General features: G+C 42.6%; 3 protein-coding genes across 5 annotated transcripts; 2 read left to right on the forward strand and 1 right to left on the reverse strand.

Annotated features, from left to right (window-relative positions):
• The first annotated feature begins 457 nt into the window (after positions 1-457).
• Positions 458-2,016, forward strand: LOC108938486 (isotocin-neurophysin IT 2-like). Its single transcript, XM_018759054.2, has 3 exons — positions 458-577; positions 1,191-1,395; positions 1,614-2,016. Exons 1-3 carry the CDS (start codon positions 458-460, stop codon positions 1,766-1,768), a joined length of 480 nt encoding a protein of 159 aa, XP_018614570.1. The 3' UTR covers positions 1,769-2,016.
• Positions 2,017-4,714: 2,698 nt separating this feature from the next.
• Positions 4,715-5,932, forward strand: LOC108938405 (fatty acid-binding protein, liver-type-like). Of its 2 annotated transcripts, XM_018758955.2 has the most exons (4): positions 4,715-5,011; positions 5,236-5,408; positions 5,623-5,718; positions 5,846-5,932. In XM_018758955.2, the coding sequence occupies exons 1-4, from the start codon at positions 4,945-4,947 to the stop codon at positions 5,894-5,896; spliced, it is 387 nt and encodes a 128-aa protein (XP_018614471.1). In that variant the 5' UTR covers positions 4,715-4,944; the 3' UTR covers positions 5,897-5,932. The 2 variants fall into 2 exon arrangements, with proteins under 2 accessions (XP_018614471.1, XP_018614472.1); XM_018758956.2 differs by lacking the exon at positions 5,846-5,932 and having other exon boundaries at positions 5,623-5,833.
• A 655-nt stretch (positions 5,933-6,587) lies between these two features.
• Positions 6,588-17,781, reverse strand: smyd1b (SET and MYND domain containing 1b). 2 transcript variants are annotated; one of them, XM_018759029.2, is made up of 10 exons: positions 17,498-17,781; positions 13,539-13,715; positions 12,969-13,182; positions 12,597-12,727; positions 12,308-12,346; positions 10,603-10,798; positions 8,620-8,712; positions 7,930-8,093; positions 7,121-7,289; positions 6,588-6,750 (listed from the first exon to the last, which is right to left on the reverse strand). In XM_018759029.2, exons 1-10 carry the CDS (start codon positions 17,617-17,619, stop codon positions 6,595-6,597), a joined length of 1,461 nt encoding a protein of 486 aa, XP_018614545.1. In that variant the 5' UTR covers positions 17,620-17,781; the 3' UTR covers positions 6,588-6,594. The 2 variants fall into 2 exon arrangements, with proteins under 2 accessions (XP_018614545.1, XP_018614546.1); XM_018759030.2 differs by lacking the exon at positions 12,308-12,346 and having other exon boundaries at positions 17,498-17,779.
• Between the last annotated feature and the right edge of the window lie 6 nt (positions 17,782-17,787).

Here is a 17,787-nt window from a genome sequence, read left to right on the forward strand (position 1 = left end):
AACCTTAAGTGACAACAGCAGCTCTATGTCACTCTCTGTGCCACCTGGAAAAGTATAAATGGTCACAGGCTGAGCTGAAGACCCTCAGACATCTACTCCACCTCTCTTCAAAAGCACCTTTCCCGCTTCTCCAAGACTTTGGTGCAAAGTAAGTAGAGCTCTCCATTCTTCTTCTTCTTCTTCTTCTTCTTCTTCTTCTTCTTCTTCTTCTTCTTCTTCTTAGTTATTTATTCATTTAGATGCTTTTCTCTAAAGTGATTTACACATATTCATTTACCTATTTGTATGGCTGGGATAATTTAATGTAGCAATGGAGGGAAAGTATTTTGCTGAAGGGTACTTCAGCAGGAGCTGGGATTTTAACACTTTAAATACTCTGATGTTTAAATTGTCATTAAGCTTACATTCTTGAGCTTCCTCAGCTTTGTTTTGATATTGCTGTGCCTTCCTCACACAGATGTCAGGAGCTGCTGTGTCCTTATGTCTGCTGAGCCTGTTGTCTGTCTCCATGGCTTGCTACATCTCCAACTGCCCCATCGGTGGAAAGAGGTCCCTCCTGGATGCCCCAACACGTAGGGTAGGAGCTATTCAGGACTAGGCTTCCCTCTATAAATGAATCCTTTCAACAGTTATCAACTAGATCTGTCATCATGTCTTTATGTCACTTTTTTGCTTTTGCCTCTGTCAATGAGCCTGCAGCAATCTGAAAGTAAATTCCTGACCACATGCTTTTAACACACACAGACCTAGTTCTAATACTGAATTCGAATTTTACTTGGCATACAGCAATATTGGGTGGCTCCGTGGTGCAGTACTTACCAGTGGGCTTAGGTTTTTGTTGTGCATTTCCTCCCACAGTCTAAGTACATGTGTTTCAGATTGTCTTCAATGCATGTATATGTGATCGCCCTGAAATGGACTAGTGTCCCATTCAAGGGTACCTTGTTTCACATTGCATTCTTCCAGGATAGGATTCAGACCACCATGACCCTGCAGTGGACATGTGGTTACTGAAAATGCATATACTTCTAGTGTAACATATCTATATACAATGGTAAACTATATTTAGTTAAATGTACAAAAAAGCCTTGACATTTAGTTGATGGTGCCATCTGAGAAGTTATGCATTTATATACACATACAGCACGGAGCAGTTATTAACAATGGCTTTCTTCTCACTCTTCACCTAGTGCTTGGCATGTGGCCCTGGAGCCAAAGGTCGCTGTTTTGGCCCCAGTATCTGCTGTGGGGAAGGGATGGGCTGCTACATGAGCTCTCCAGAGACAGCGCGCTGCCTGGAGGAAAACTTCCTGCCTTCTCCCTGTGAGGCTGGAGGGAAAGTGTGCGGGGCCGAGGGGGGCCGATGCGCCGCTCCCGGGGTGTGCTGCGACACAGGTCGGTGTGCTTTACCACCAGAGCAGTGGCCAGCCTGCCAAAGAGTCCTCATCTGTTAATTGTCATTACTCTTCACAGTATTTCATGGTTTAGTGCATGTCCTGTTCTGTGGTCTATTTATATTTCCCAAAAGTGGTTAGTCTGCACCTACCTGTCTGTATTATTGCAGCCATTATTTTCCCTAGTTCATTTACTCCTCATTTTTTATCCTCATGCAGAAAGTTGCAGTTTTGATCCATCTTGCCTAGATGGAGCTGATGACAACGATCAGATCAGCCGCTCAGAAAGTGGAAGTCCCAATGTGGGTGGAGATGTGCTTATGAGGCTTCTCCACCTGGCTGGACAAACCCCTCCCCATCGGCTTCATCAATAAGTATTTCCAGGAAGTGTGGTCAGGAAGCTCAGTTGTAAAGGGTTGGGATAAAAGTGTCCTCACACTCCCATGCATCTATTACTCTTATACAAACTGAGCCCTCTTTTAGGATGTGAAACCTGTATATTCACTTTATACTCCATAGTAATATAAATATCTATGTATAAATGATTATATCCTTCAAATATATTGTAAACACTAATAATATATTGTAAAAAGTCACTAATGTGACTAATAAAGCCTGTAACTGTCTTTCTGGTTTCTGCTGTTTATCTGACACAAGTTTTTACACTCGTTCATAGTCAGTTCCAGCTGTTGACAGATTCATCAAATAAACACATACCTTTTATTATCCTCTGATCACTAACACTTGGTAATACCAGACATGACAAGTAAACACTGTGGAAGTGAATTGAGTCCAACTCTTCTGTTCAGTTTTGAGAGGTTTTTTTTTCTTTTTTTGCTGCTAGGAATGGTAAAAAAAAGGTCAATAAAAGGAATGTGGTTTAAAATAAATGAGGAAATGTTAGTATTTTGAAAACATCAGCTGAAATATTTGCAACACGATAAGCCAGGCTAAATACATGCAGATACTGAATGCATACAGATATTCTATGATTTCTCTAAGGATGTGAATCAGACCTCAAACAGCTAAAGCTTATCATTCACAAGTTTTCGAGCTAAACACACTACCTTTAAGTCTAAATTTAAGTAAGTTTCTTTTTTTTTTTTTTTTTTAAAGTAATTACATTTTTCATTAATTTAAAACTTCAGCAATCTGGGGTATTCCTATTACACTAAGATATTTGTACCTCATTGAATGGTTTGCAACACAGATGTTGGCTTTGAGACAGAGTCATGAGAGAACAGTTCATTCTAATTTTCTCAGACAGTGTTCTGCATATAACCACACAGCTAGTCTTTTTTAATGAACTAGTCATCAACCATAACAGCCAATAGCCAATCATGATATACATATTAAAACATCAAAGCAGCATATGTAATTGTAAAATTTTGTCATGCCATGTAAATTGTTTTCATCTTTCTCTTTTTAACCTTTCCTAATCATACTTCTTTATACATTAAAACATCTTTGTGTGTCTAATTCTGAATGCCCATATGTCTATACATTTTAATGTAAATGTGTTATTGCACAGAATGCTGTCATGCTTTGTGGTCTCTGGCCTCACTGCTGATTCATGCTGACATTGTTTCAAGGCCAGTTCACCTTCTGCAAGCTCAGAGTCCAAAGAATAAAGGTTTATCTATATAAAGCTTATCTTTATAGACTGCTGACAGGAGATATGACTGTGTAATCCATATAGTATTCCTGTCTCTACAGTATTCATTCACTCATTTTACACCAAATAACCAAATATCACAAATATAAATAAACAAAATTACTGCAATGAGCGCAGTCTGGCATAAAAGGACCCAGCCAAGCCGAAATAAACTGTGGAACCCCCACAAGCAACCGCAACCCTGTGCCATGAGGCCTGCTCTTGACTAACGCGCGTTCTTTCCCTTTCACCTTACTCCTAGTTTCCCTCATTGACGACTCCCTCAGCTCCCGACCTCTTGCATGTATTTCGACTCCGCTTCCTTTCTAGCCCTGTTAACGGCAAATACGAATCGCCTGACTTTCGCCTGTCCCTGATCATCCTTCCTGGATTCCCCACAATAGAAAGCACCCGCACTTGAGTCCGCCTCGACCATCATGAGCTCCAAGATGACAACTTCATGGGAAAAGAGCATGCAGACTTAGGTTTCCTACTTCAGCATATCTTTAGATTAGGTTGGGCAAGTTCTCAAATAAGTGAGAGGTATATGCTGTAGTCCTACACACTGTCTGAAACTGCTTGTCCCAAGGAGGGTTGCAGCAAACCAGAGCCTAACCCAGCAACACAGGATGTAAGGCTGGAGGGGGATAGAACACACCCAGGGAAGGACACCAGTCCACCACAAAGCACCCCAAGCTGGACTTGAACCCCAGACCTGCTAGAAAGCAGGACCCAGCCAAACCTGCTGCACTACCGCATCCCCCATGCAAGCATACACAAGCAAATCGAATACAGCGTAACACATACATTCTATATATTCATATTATTATACTTATGTCCACATACATGGAATAAAAATAAAGATTCAGTCCTTGAAACAGCAAACTGAAGGTATTTTAAAGCAGTGGATCCCTATCTTAGTCATGCCACCACTTCCACATTCCTCTATTCTAAAGAAGATATAACACTTATATACATGCATTGATTCACTGAAATTTGGTAACTGCTGGAAAAGGATGGCTCTTGTGTGCTATATTCATTTTAACTGCAGATTTTATTGAAGAATCAGATATCTTACAAACATATATTTGCATTTTAAAAAAATAAATGAAAAAAGGTGAGGGTGTGGTGGCATAGTGGGTTAGACCACACTCCTACTCTCTAGTGGGTCTGGGGTTCAAGTCCTGCTTGGGGTGCCTTGTGACAGACTGGTGTCCTGTCCTGGGTGTGTGCCCTCCCCCTCTGGCCTTACGCCCTGTGTTGCTGGGTAGGCTCCGTGACCCTGTCTGGGATAAGCAGTTCTGAAAATGTGTGTGTGTAAATGAAAAAAATAAGTGTTTAAAAAAAAAAAATTACTCTGGACTTAAAACTTTGGGCATTCTCAATTATTTGGTGTACAAATTAATAGCAGGTAAAATAACTTGATTTAAATAATACATTTAATATTTCACATCATGATAGACACATCAAGCCTTGCAACCCTTGTTTCAGTCTTCGCAAATAAAAAACATGTACTCAAACAAATTTAAAGTATAAAAACGTTGCTTCCTTGTTTATATGATTTTTTTCCCCCAAAACAGCTGACAAAGAACACGTCTACGTGGAGGCCACCTACTGACCTCAACAGCGGAGCAAGCATATTAATAAAAGCTCTCGGAGTAACTACATAAAGTTTGACATATTTGTGCATCGCCCTGATTGGCTGTGACTCGGCCACTCCATGCAGCTCAATTTCTAACGAGCTCACGCGCGCAATCACATATTAATTAAATCGCCTCTCTTTTGTATCTGCAGATGAGACGCCACCCCTAGTTAATTATTAGGCTTTACCGTGCGGGTATAAAATAGGTGGTTTAAGGAGCTTTTTGTCATCTCTACTGTTTCTGCTCGTTCAGAATGGCCTTTAACGGGAAATACCAGCTGGAGTCTCATGAGAACTTCGAGCCCTTCATGAAGGCGATCGGTAAGGCGCTATTAAAGTGTACGACTCGCTCTAATATGAGGATTGCCACTGTAAGTTGATTACTTTTTTTTTTAAATGGGGAATCCCGATCGGCGATGTAGGGATGACTGGAGTGGTCTGAGAAACGCCCGCCAAATGACATCCGGGGGGGGGGGGGATTGATCATTGAGCTTCTCTAGTCTGTCATGTAACGGTCCGCGCTCTACTGAACTTGTCTCGGTCAGGTCTTACGGATGACCAGATCCAGAAAAGTAAAGACATCAAGAGCATCTCGGAGATCGAGCAGAATGGCGACCACTTCAAAATAACGGTGACGACGGGCGCCAAGGTGCTGGTGAACACCTTCACCCTGGGGCAGGAGTGCGAGCTGGAGACCCCGCAGGGCGAGAAGGTTAAGGTGCGTAGTGCAGCGTGGCGGAAAGCGCTTCTTCGACTTGAAACGGTGCGCGCGGCTACTGATCAGCGCTCATAAACTTGGCGCGCTTGACATTTCACGCGCTTGTCAATTCCGAGCTGGAATTGCTGGCTGTAGATGTAGACTGGCATTATTGTTCTTGCTTTTTTTTTTTTTTTTTTTTTTTTTTTTTTTTTTTTTTTTGCTTGTGTTCCAGTCCGTAGTGGTGAAGGAGGGCAACAAGCTGAGCTTCTCAATGAAGTCGGGCATTGAGTCTGTGACAGAGCTGGTTGACTCAAATACCCTTGTTAATGTGAGTATGACTTTCTGGAATAAAAGGCATGGTCAGTGTAAATCTTCCTCCTTCCTTGCATAAGGAGAGAATCATGTCACTAATCCCAGCCCCCACTAACACTTGTCTGGCTCTATTGTCATTTCAGACAACGACCCTGGGAGGACTTGTATACAAGCGGATCAGCAAACGTGTCTAGAGATGCTCTGTCTCACTTAAATAAAAGTGGGAGGGGGGAAAAAAAACTACTTGTACTCTTGTCTTTCATTACAACTATACATTAACTGATCAGATTTTTTAAATTTGTATAAATGGGTTGTGACTTGCATGTCTTTGACTGGGTGTACTGGATAACTACTTGGAGTACTTTTTAACAAAACACCAAAGCTGACTCATTTGGGAGTTATGGATGTAAAAGCTACTGAGGACAAGTGTCATGGGGTTCATAAAGTTTGTACAAGTTTGGTCTAGCTAAATATTGACACTTGTAGTTAATACTTACTCAGTGGAGTTTCAGCTAATGCAACTTAAAGCATCATGGGGTCACCTGAAACTTGTGTATGAGGTTTTTATGCAATGTGGGTCAATGTCACCTTAACCCCAAGTCCAGTCATAATTAACAAGTGTTGATATTTGAAAAGCCCTTCAAAATCAGTGCAGTTACATCAGTTTTTCTAAAACAGAGAAAAAACATGAACTCTAAAATGTTACAGTAGGTTTAATTAAACACCTGGGAAAACTTAGCAACAAAGTTTTAATGCAAAGATTAAAAAAAATTAAGGCACAAGTTTCTTTAGACATGCTTTGGCACAGCAACAAAGTAAAACAGTGTAGCAATGAGCCATCCAGTGATTACAGCCATCCACCCTGCGTGTAACTATGTGAACACTTATGAGGTCACTTTCGGCGGAAGAGGTTTTTGATTCCTTCCACGACGGGCTCGGCCCTCAAGCTCATCGGCTGGTTCTTAAGTGCTGCCTCTCGCATGCTGTGATAGACGTACTCGTTCTGCTGAAACAAGCGCAGCTCCATCTCAGTCTGTGTTCGCATGGCCTGTGGAGTAGAGCAGGGGTCAGAGGCTGAGACTTTCAGAATCTAATGCCGATGACCATGTTTGTTTCCTCTGCCAATACTGATAAAACCTTGGAAGACTGCTGAAGCTCTTGATTAAGTAGTGCAACTGGTTCTTGGATCAATGAAAGTAACAAATTTGAGTTGTAACTACATTATATGAAGTGCCTAAATAGTCATTTCTCTTTCAAATTACTGAGAAATGAACAATCTACTGTAGCTAGTTAATTTGTTTCTGTTCCATGTAAAGTTATTTCACCGGGGTACTGAAAATGCAGTGGTATAACTAAACAATCCCTTTAAGAGTCTGGAAGAGTACTGCTGCTCTGACCAATAAGCAGAAATAGTTTACCTCCAAGTCTTTAGTGATAGGGTGGGTGGGCCCATGGGTGACCATCAGGATGGCGTAAGCTTTGCAGATCATGCTGTGTCCAACTTCGATGAGGCCTGCCTGCCAGTGTGTAACCCCTGCCCTCATTGTGCCCATTCCCAGTGCTGCATTGTTTGGGTGGTACAGTTTCCTACATTAGAATGAGAAACATACAGAATTTCAACAAAGTAATGTCACCATACCTAGCAGATGTACTGACCTAAAATGTAAGAACTGTGATATGGTGCAGTGCCCTTGATGTAGTGAATATATAAAACATCAACAAATGCATACATTTTCTACTTTGGACTAAAATGCCATCTAGGAACTGAAATGATAGTGATGTGGATACAAACTGTACATGCAGTGTAAATTGTGGGGTTCTGCTTAAAAATATGTGCATTTACATTTGTTAATTTAGCAGATGCTTTCCTCCAAAGCAACATGCAAGGATTACTAACTAGTATTTGGCTGACACCTTTATTCAAGGTGACTTAGAATGCTATGTACATTGCGCTAAACTCCCTGCAGTCATTCTTACACCTATACACCAGAGCAATGTAACGTATACACGCACACTGCAGGCTATTTAGAGTCTCCGAGGCTTGACCTGAAACACATCTTTGGATGGTTAGATGAAATCAGAGCACCCGGAGTAAACTGACATAAACATGAAAAACACACACCAATTCCACAAAGGCAGAGTCAGATTCAAACACATTCCTGAATGTGTTCTTAACAGGGGTCTAAATGGGTGGAAAACACAAAACCGAGGGCCACAGGATGCTCACATGTAACCCTCCACCATCTTGCGAGCATAAGTGGCAGCCTCTTCCATGAACTGCAGGTAGGCCAGCACCTCACTGGCTGTGCTCAACACACGCAGCATGTAGATATGGGTGTCAGCCAGCACCTGCTCCTGCTTCTCTAGACACTCCCGGCAAATCTTTACCACCTGAGGAAGATGAAGGTGGAGTGAGGACAGGGTGGTGATAAGGTGGAGGAGAGCTTTGAAAGCAGTGGAAGTAAGAAGAACATGAGAAACTTCCTTATTAGCAGTATTTTTTTAAATGGTCTTATTGCTCTTTTGGGGTAGTGGGATGTGTAGTTTAGTCATGGGTTTGGAACTCACAGAGAAACCTTTAAATATTCCATCTTGAACTGATCAGCTGTATAAATGGATAGATTTCTAAGTGATTTTTGATAAAAATGCTGGGTTTTCCATGCAGATAATAAAAGCTCATGAAGAACAAATGTAAATGAAAATGTATAATGTGGAAAAGTAGAGGAGGAAAAAACAGAAGGGAAACATAATATTTGTGAAATATGAAATTGACATTGAACTGTGGTTTCCATCTTTGGATGGAAACAGTGAGAGAAGGTGGGCTGTAGACAGAGAGGGGAAGAAGAAAGTAGGGAAATTTAGAGGAAGGGAGGAATGAAAGGAGCTGTTGTATAGATGCAGGTGACACATTCCATACCTCGTGATAGTTTCCTTCTGTGCGAGCTTTGTCAATCTTCTCCAGCATCTTCAGACTATACTCCATCACCTCTTTCACCTCCTCCTCAGATGCCTAGAATAGATTGGTAAAATGTTATTTCAACGAGCTGACACACTCAAGACGTTTCAAAGTCTGCGACTGGCACGAAACAAAAGTGTGTCTGAAGTCCTCCCATCATGTATTCTTCATGATTACATTAGAGGGCACGTTATCCATGTCAAGTCTAGTGTCCACTAACCATCCACCAAGCAGTCAGTGGTTTACAGTGTGCTTGTCACTTGACTAGAAGAAGACATGACTGTCTTATGATATACATGTGAACAGAACTTCCCAGCCATAGTCAGTGGTGGGAACAGTATTGTTTAAGGATTAAGATAAAAATCCATGTGGTTTCTCTCCGTATAAATACTGCTCTCTGAAAATGCTATGTTATGTTATTTTAATTTCTCAGTATTTGAAACACAAATATGATGTGTGAACATTATAACAAGATTTTTAAAGGTTATGCGAATGGTGGGAGGCCATACTGCAACATCCTGGGAGCAAAGTGACACTGTTTTTTTGTGGTGGTGCCACACTAGACTCATAGCACCCACAATAGCCCAGAAAAAAAGAAGTAAGTGAAGTGGACTTTTTTTACCTCTAAGCCCAAGATGCAACTGGTCTTGGTGCTATTTTTATGTACCTTATCGAAAGTGCTCCTTTAAACTGAACAGCACAATCTTGATTGTGTCCTCTCTCAAAATATCCTTCTAAATATATCAGGTGACCCACGTCCATGGAAGCCTGTACTAAGAGCTGTCGCTGCCCTATGCCAGACATTCCCAATCCTGGGTCTGGCAGCTGCTTGCAGTGGCTTTTCAATCACAGCACACACACAACTGCTGCCATTTTCTCTTATACATGCAGTACTAGTATTTGTACACAGCAAAATTCAATCATTAATTCCATTCCAGCAGAGGTACATCAGTGCTCTAGGAAGATGGCAGGAGACCACTTATATTCTGCCAGGGGCAATCTAACACTTCTGATTTTAGTGTGCATTGAAGCAACACAAATTCTGCTTAACATGACCATAAAGGAGTTTGAATGTCCCTATTTTAACTGAGGTAATATGAAATGTGTGATATGTACAGTCAAGGCTACTAGTTTGAATTTATATTTGGAACTGAAGCCAGCATGCAGAGGGGGGTCAAGAGGTCCAGGACTGAAAACCTACATAGTCAAGGAAGTAGCTGTGTTCTGGACGTATGGCATGGTGTCTGCACGTTCGTCTGTCAATGCACGTACACCGTAATGTAAGTGAAGCACACAGAAAGCTGAACTACTCCACCAATCCCCGCACGCTAATAATACTACAGGACAGCTCAGCTTCCAGAGGGTAGCAAGGGTTTCCCTGATCCTGTGCCTTGTTTCTCCCAGGTGTCTGGCCCTCCAGGAAAATGTCCCTTGACAGACTGTGAATCTTGATGTCTGGAGGTTCAGCTGCCCAGGCAAGTGTCTGAGAGCCCTATTTATAGCTCCTAACAAAGTTCCTAGCTTGGACCTTCTGGAATGTGGAGGAGGCTGTGTTGACGAGAGGTGTTGCTCATGAGCTCGGTGCTATATTGGCTCATGGAGCTTGTGACACACAGATACTTGTAAACCTCCAGGTGTTGTTCTCTATTGCAATTCATGGAAGCAAAGAATTATGATGTGCTCAAAGTTAATCACGGACTTGCATATGTTTTTTCTTGCACTGTTATGTTTAGGATCTGCTAAGAAAAGTGTACCAAAGCTGCTCAGTCATGTTATTGAGGGCAAAGTGTAGCTTATGGACACATACAAAATGAGTCTGAATCATTTATTCATGCCTTATTGCTGTGATGGATCTGACTGTGACATACCACACTGTTACTTGCTAGTACTTAGCTTGATTTGATTTCTGCATTCTTGGTTGTTGGTTTCTGGACCTGAACCCACCTTCTTGCCATCCACCTCCTTGCCAGCTAACATGAGGTCATCCTTGATGTGTTCAGTACAGTGCTTGCAGGTGCAGTCAAAGAAATACTGCTGCTTCAGTAGGCGTTTCCGCTCACTGGACACATTTAAGAAGTCCACATAAGCCACCATCAGTTCCTCCCCCACAGAGATCTTCCCCAGGGCACGCAGCTCAATCCTGGAGGATGAAGAGGGAAGGAACAAGGATTAAAGGGAGTGAAGAAGAGGAGAAATAACAGTGGAGAAGAATTAGGAGAGAAGAAGGAAATGGACGATGGTCACGTAAAGAAGTCATGAAGTTAAGATAACATAGTTGAGATGTTAAGATAGAGGCCAAGGGACTTTATGGACTGGATCGCAACATAATGTTGGCAGCTCATTCACCAGTCAGCCTGTGTCAACCTGATCTTTATCTGTCAATGAATAAACTCTGGTTACAATGAGCCCAGGACACTTGCCTTTGAACTATTACTGTTCTTATTCTGACACAGAAGCGAAATGAAATAGGACTTTCACAAAAATGAGCGGCTAATGATGTAACTTTACGTTACACAACTTGTGCAATGAGAAAACATTATGTATATTTCAACTTAGACTGCCAAAACATCTTTTTGGTTTACTAATACTTTGAGCTGCAGTTTTTTCTTAACTTCTTTCTGACATCTCCCAGATGTCTCAACTCAGCCCAGTCCCTCCTCATGGCCATGCCATGCCTTTTCAGTGAGGACATTCACTCAGGTGGGAACTGGTCAAGGCTCTAGTGGTTAATGTGGTTAGCATTCAGGTCTATGCTGGTTCTAGACTGTGAGACCAGGAGATGTCTGGGAACTCCCAGTAAAATCACAAACACAAGTGGTTCTCTTACGAGCAATAAACCCCAGGAGAGAGTCTAAGAGTTTGAGAGACTGACAGAATCAGAAGAACACGGCACAAAAGTAACCAAGCAGGGGGTAACAGAAAGAGGGAAGGGAAAAGGGTGACGCATGATCCCCCACACTACATGCAAATGTAGGCAGTGTGTCAGTGGAGCTTTGAGGGCAGGAACACAAACACAGAGACAATTTGTTTGTAAGACTGACAGAGAGATCAACCAACAAACAGCAGAGGTGATTGTCACAGACAAGATGGAACAGATGTACCTCCAACAAAGACATCTAAACCAGCAATGTATGGCTTGCAGCTCTGTCGCAGCAGCCTCTGCTTGCGTTTTAACATTTATGAGCAGTTTCCATTGTAAAAAATTAAATGAATGTTGTTGTCCTAAACACCAAACTCTAAGGTCCAATGTCTCCTTATGCACCCATGCCGCTACTACTCATGGAGTACACTAATACTGATGGTATACTGTATAGCAGGATGTTACATAAAAACTGTCACTAAGCATCCAAGATTCACTTGACCTGTTTACAGCAGGAAAAACTTGGCAGTCCTAGTAATACTTGTCTCCATGACCTCTCAGATCTTCACAGTCTGTATTTAAGGCATCCTTCCAACTTAAGACCACAGCAAGTTACAGACGAAGGTGAAACATATAAAAGAATGAATGTGGAAGTGGTAGTTGTGTTACAGAAGCCAACCTAATACATGTTTAGGTTGTGGTGGGGGATCCCTTGGTTTGGATAGCAGGGAGAGGATGTAGTGTCAGAGTGAGGGGTGTGTGTAGGGGTGTGACACCAAACAGACCCACCTCCTCTGAGTGTGAAACAGAGTATTCACAGCTGTTTGACTGAAAGAAAAACAAGAACCAGCTCTTTTATGGCTGCCACCAAGGCAGAAATTCATTTGTTCAACCTTTCTTTTTCTGCCTGATATTCACAACTGCCGCACTCACACGGCATTCTTCTCCACAGTTCATCATCTTTACAAGACTTACACACTTCCTTCTCATACTGTCGACCATAAAGACACATTAATCCTCATTCATTCCCCCATCCCTGCAGCCAAGCTGTGCAGAAGTTCATGCTAGCGGTACTCACTTGCCATTGTTAAGGATGACAGTGCAGTTGGGCCAGCAGTCATGGTTAACCAGACAGAGGTTGGGAAAGAGGCCTACGCCAACTGCGTTGAGACCCCGCTGGTCGCTCATTGAAAAGCCATTACAATTAATCTGGGAACAAATACAAATCAGGTATGTTAGGCTGTTCCTACACTATTGTTCCTTTTGTTAAGATAAAATAATCCATTTTCAATTTCATACAATTACCACGAAGCAAGAGCATGAAAAAATGAAAGAATCTGAGAGAAAGTATGAAAGAGAAGCATAATAAAGGTGAAGATAAAGCATGCCAGTGTTTTTAGTCATGAAAGTTATGAAAGGAGATGAAAAGAATAAGGTGGGGGGTACGCACCACTCCGAGGATGTGCGAGATCTCCTCTACTTTGTGTTGCCGACTGTTGTGCGGCCAGTAGTCCAGGAAATTATGAATGTCAATTTTCAGGTCCTTCAGGTCTTCTTCAGTCATGTCCGATACATGGTTCTCCAGATCATCCAGGGATGTGAGTTGAGTGTCTGACACAACCCCACCTTCCTTGTCTAGACGCCAGAGAATGCGGGCAGCAAGCCTGTGGAGGAATATTCGTTAGATCAGAAAACAGGTTACAATATTTCAACTATGTTTACCAGTACATTACCATGTATTTTGCCTGGCATAGCCCACGGTGTCATTATGGACCGGAGCACCCAGTATTAACTTGGACTTTTTAGAAAAATGTATGACTTTTATATAGCCAAGTACTGTGAAGTAATGTCTGCCAGGGGAGATTTGAAAAACCGTCCATTTATGAGACGAAAATAACAAATTTTTAACCTGAGTTCTGCATTTTTTACCATACATGCTACTCTGGGCACATTCTAGATTCAGCTCATCATCTTCCGTAGAAGTCCCTTCCTCTTTTTGCGTCCCTCTTCCTTCCCTCACCTGATATTTTCGTTGGGCACCTTGCCGAAGGCCTTGACGGCGGCACACTCCAGTTTATGTTCCTCCCAGGCTGCACGCTGACAGGTTCGATTGCAGTACTGGGCGAACTTGCACTGACCACACCTGTGCAGCTTGGGCTGTCGCCTGAAGCAGTTGTGACACACTTGCTCTGCCATGCTGGCCAGGGGAAAGAGAGGAAAATGAGAGTCATCGTTCATCTTTCTCTCACATGAGGAAAAATGCCCATCGTATTGTGCCAGTGTTATAATAACAAGTACTCTTCCTGCTATACTACACAATGCTCTCAGGGACTGTGCTGCCAGTTAGACTGTGGCTTGCTGCAACCCTGCTTGGGACAAGTGGTTTCAGACTGTGAGTGAGTGAGAGTTTTAAAAAGAGAGGTGATCTTGCAGACAAACTTTGGTACTAATAGTATAATCAACTAAATATGGAAGTTATTCATTTTCACTGACTGCTTGTCCTGATCAGGGTCCAGAGCCTATCCCAGAATCACTGGTCCGAAGGCTGAGGGGGGTACGCCCTGTATCGGACACCAGTCCATTGCAGGGTACCCACACAAACACTCACCATTCACACACAATGGGCAATTTATATCCGGAACCTGGAGCACCCGGAGGAAACCCGTACAAGCACAGGGAAAACATGCAAACTCTTTACAGGCTGAATCAGATTCAGACCTACACCGAAACAACTCAGGGGCCATGAGATAGCAGCACTCTCCACTGTGCTACTGTGTCACCCCAGTATGAAAGTCATCTTGATTAAATTTTGTTTTCATTGGGCTTCTAAGTACTCTAATCAAATATGGTTCTGTTCCCATGGCCTCTGTAGTTCACGTGGTGTAGTGTGTAGCACAGCCCTGAGAGGTGTTGCCCTGGTCTCAGAGGAACTTAGTCAAATTCTTCCTATTCTGCTGCATCACCCTTCAGCAAATAAATTACCCTAAGTTGTTGTAGTAAAAATTGCTGAGCTGCATAAATGAGTAAGTCATTGTAAGAGGTTTAACATTGTAAGTAACCGGAAGACAAGCGTCAGGTAAATAAATAACTGTATAAAATATAGAGTATTAAAAAAAATTAGTTAGCATGCCTTTTAGATGCTTCTGACCAGGTGGTTGCTACTGAGGCAGGTCAGGTCACGTTGCTCCTCCCAATGACACAGCCCTGCTACACAACACTGTGTGGTACATAGTGTGAGAAGAGCAAAGAACTGATAGGGACATTACTCAAGAGAGCAAAGGTCACCTTCCCTCTGCTTTCTCGAAGTCACATGGCTGTTTTGAGTGGCCAAGCACAGATAATGAATTGGAGACAACTAAATCAGTGCAAAAATTGGTGATATAATTAGAAAAATGCAAATTCTGAGATTTCTTACACACACACACACATTTTCAGAACCGCTTGTCCCATATGGGGTCGCAGGGAACCAGAGCCAACCTGGTAACACAGGGCGTAAGGCCGGAGGGGGAGGGGACACACCCGGGACGGGACGCCAGTCCGTCGCAAGGCACCCCAAGCGGGACTTAAACCCCAGACCCACCGGAGAGCAGGACTGTGGTCCAACCCACAGCGCCACCGTACCCCCCAGATTTCTTACAGTTGCTTATTAAATCTTTTTTTTCAGTGTCATCATTGACAAACGCATTCCTCATTCACACATTCACATGCACTTTCCTCCACATTTCATTGCATCAGCGGAGTCATTCTGTTGCACTCTTTCTGCTGTGGAAATGTCCAGGACCAGTAGAAAGTCAGATCGTGCCAAATAGAAGCACACATTGCACAAGTCACATGAACAACTAATAGTAATACTGTATATGAGGGTTATAAAACATTTATGGTGAACACTTTGTATGCAATAACCTCTGTGTTGAACTGTGTCCCAGAAAACCTAACTTTATAAAAACACCTCTCCTTGACATGCTATACTAACATCTAGTATATCTAAGTGTGGCAGCCTTACATCCTGAGATGTTAGGAATACATTAGAATCTAGTGAACTGTGTTTAGGGTGTTAATAATAAGGTCATAACACTTGTTTCAGTGAAGTATTGCCTCACTGAGTTGCTCAACAAATTTTAAAACTCTAAAATAGCTGAACAAATATTCCAATAAATGCGGCAGACTTCTTTCATTGCTGTTTGTGTCTAAATGGACTGTACTGATTTGAATCTGAGTAGGGTGGCATGGTGGCACAGCAAGTAGCCCTGCTGTCTTACAGTGCCTTGGTGGCGTGAGAGGATGTGGATTTGATCCTCAGTCTGTGTGGAGTTCGCATGTTGTGTTGCATGAGTGACCCATTGTAAGTAAATTCAAAACCCTAGTTACTGTGTACAAATGCATCAATAGAACTGCTCCCAGCTATTTACAAGACTTAATCAACCGCTACATCCCAGCCAGGTCCTTTCACTTGTCTACTTCTGCTGGCCTGGTGGTCCCACGCACGAAAGGTAAAGCTTGGAGGTTCTTGGTTCTGGGTCCATTGTGGTGGAATGACCTTCCCCTGTCAATCAGAACTGTGGAGACTCTGTCTATATTCAAGAAGGGTCTGAAAACTCATCTTTTTCAGATCCACTTTGCCCAAAATCTCTCCAGCTCATTTACGGCGTAACTGTTAACGCATTGAAACTCCATAAGCATCCCAGATACAACCTTTATTCAGCCACTACTCTGGCATTGTACTTGCTTGCTTGTGTATCTTATAATGTTTAAAAAAAAGTAAAAAATTGGTGGGAGGGTATCGGAATTTGTCTATCCTGTGTTCTATGCACCTACTCGAACGATGAACCTTGGTGCAGCAAGTGGTAGGTAACAAACTAGGTTTGCTTGAGATTTTAATGTCAGCAGCTATGTCTCCTTCTCTTAATATAATGCAAAAATTGTAATTTGCTGAGATGTATGTCGCTTTGGACAAAAGCGTCTGCTAAATGAATAAATGTAAATGTAAGTGGACCGTACTGATTTAAATATGAGTAGGGCAGCACAGTGGCACAGTAAGTAGTGCTGCTGTCTCACGGTGCAAAAGGACGTGGGTTTGATCCCCCCTCAGTCTGTGTGGAGTTTGCGTGTTGTTTGTGTGGGTTTCCTTGGGTGCTCTAGTTTCCTCCCACATTCCAAAGATGTGCTGTTCAGGTTCCCCCATAGTGTGTGAGTGACAAAGAGAGAGTGTGTTCCACTGATGTATGGATGAGAGACCCATTGTAAGTAGTGTAACTAGCAGCGTAAGTCACCTTGGTGAATAAGGTGTGTGGGCTCATAACACTACATAGTGTTCATTTTAAGTCGCTTTGGAGAAAAGTGTCTGATAAATAAATAAATGTGAATGTGAGTACAGAAGAGGCGTGCGAGCATCAGAAACAAGAATGTGCCTCGTGTATATTTTAATGTTGCATGTTTGTGATTTTCTACCATTGCAGATTGATCATTTACACAGCATGTCCATTTAATGCTGAGTTAAACGACATGTACCAGGCTAAAACAGTAACATTGTAGTATTGCTGTTGGAAGATATGCCTTGGATCTGTGTGCAGTTTTCAGTACTGCACTTCTCCAGAAAGGTGCTTAGTAGGTTTAAGTGCTACTGAGCCTTTGTATCTTAGAGCACCCTACTTCAAAATTAATTTTTGTGTCTGTATTTGACTTTTCATTTGCAACTGCTCGAAAGCATGACAAGAAGTCTGCTGGTCCACACAAATTACTGGAATGAGGGATCATGGCCCGATATGAGCACATTACCGAAGCTGTTTTTGATCCATTAAATATCCAGTGAAAACAACTAGTCTTAGATGCCAATAAACATCACTATGAAATTCATGCTGACAGGAAAGGAGAGCCTGATTTGTCCTTTTAATGTGAGATGTCCTCAGGGACTGGGAAGCCCTTTACCCTCCTCACTTCCCCCACTGCATGTGTGATCTATTAGTACTCAGCGTGTCTTACCTGTCAAAGACGACAGCAGCAAAGCTGGGCTCCGCGAAGAGCACATCCCCAGCCCACACCTCCTTGGTGGCCCTGAGGCCACGACCTTTGCCAGGCACATCAAACACCTCCACGTTTTCCATGCTGTCTCAAGCAGTTGTTGTAGGTAGGCGCTGGGACAACAGAGGTACGCCCTAGTGCTGCACAGATACAGACTAGCTCCTTTTCAAATGACAGCACCTGCTTCTTCCACTCCCAGACAGCCCACCACCGAAAATAAACTGTGCTCTCTGGCCATACCACCTCATGTG

Source organism: Scleropages formosus, chromosome 17 (assembly GCF_900964775.1).
Source record: "Scleropages formosus chromosome 17, fSclFor1.1, whole genome shotgun sequence".
NCBI classification, from domain to species: Eukaryota; Metazoa; Chordata; class Actinopteri; order Osteoglossiformes; family Osteoglossidae; genus Scleropages; species Scleropages formosus.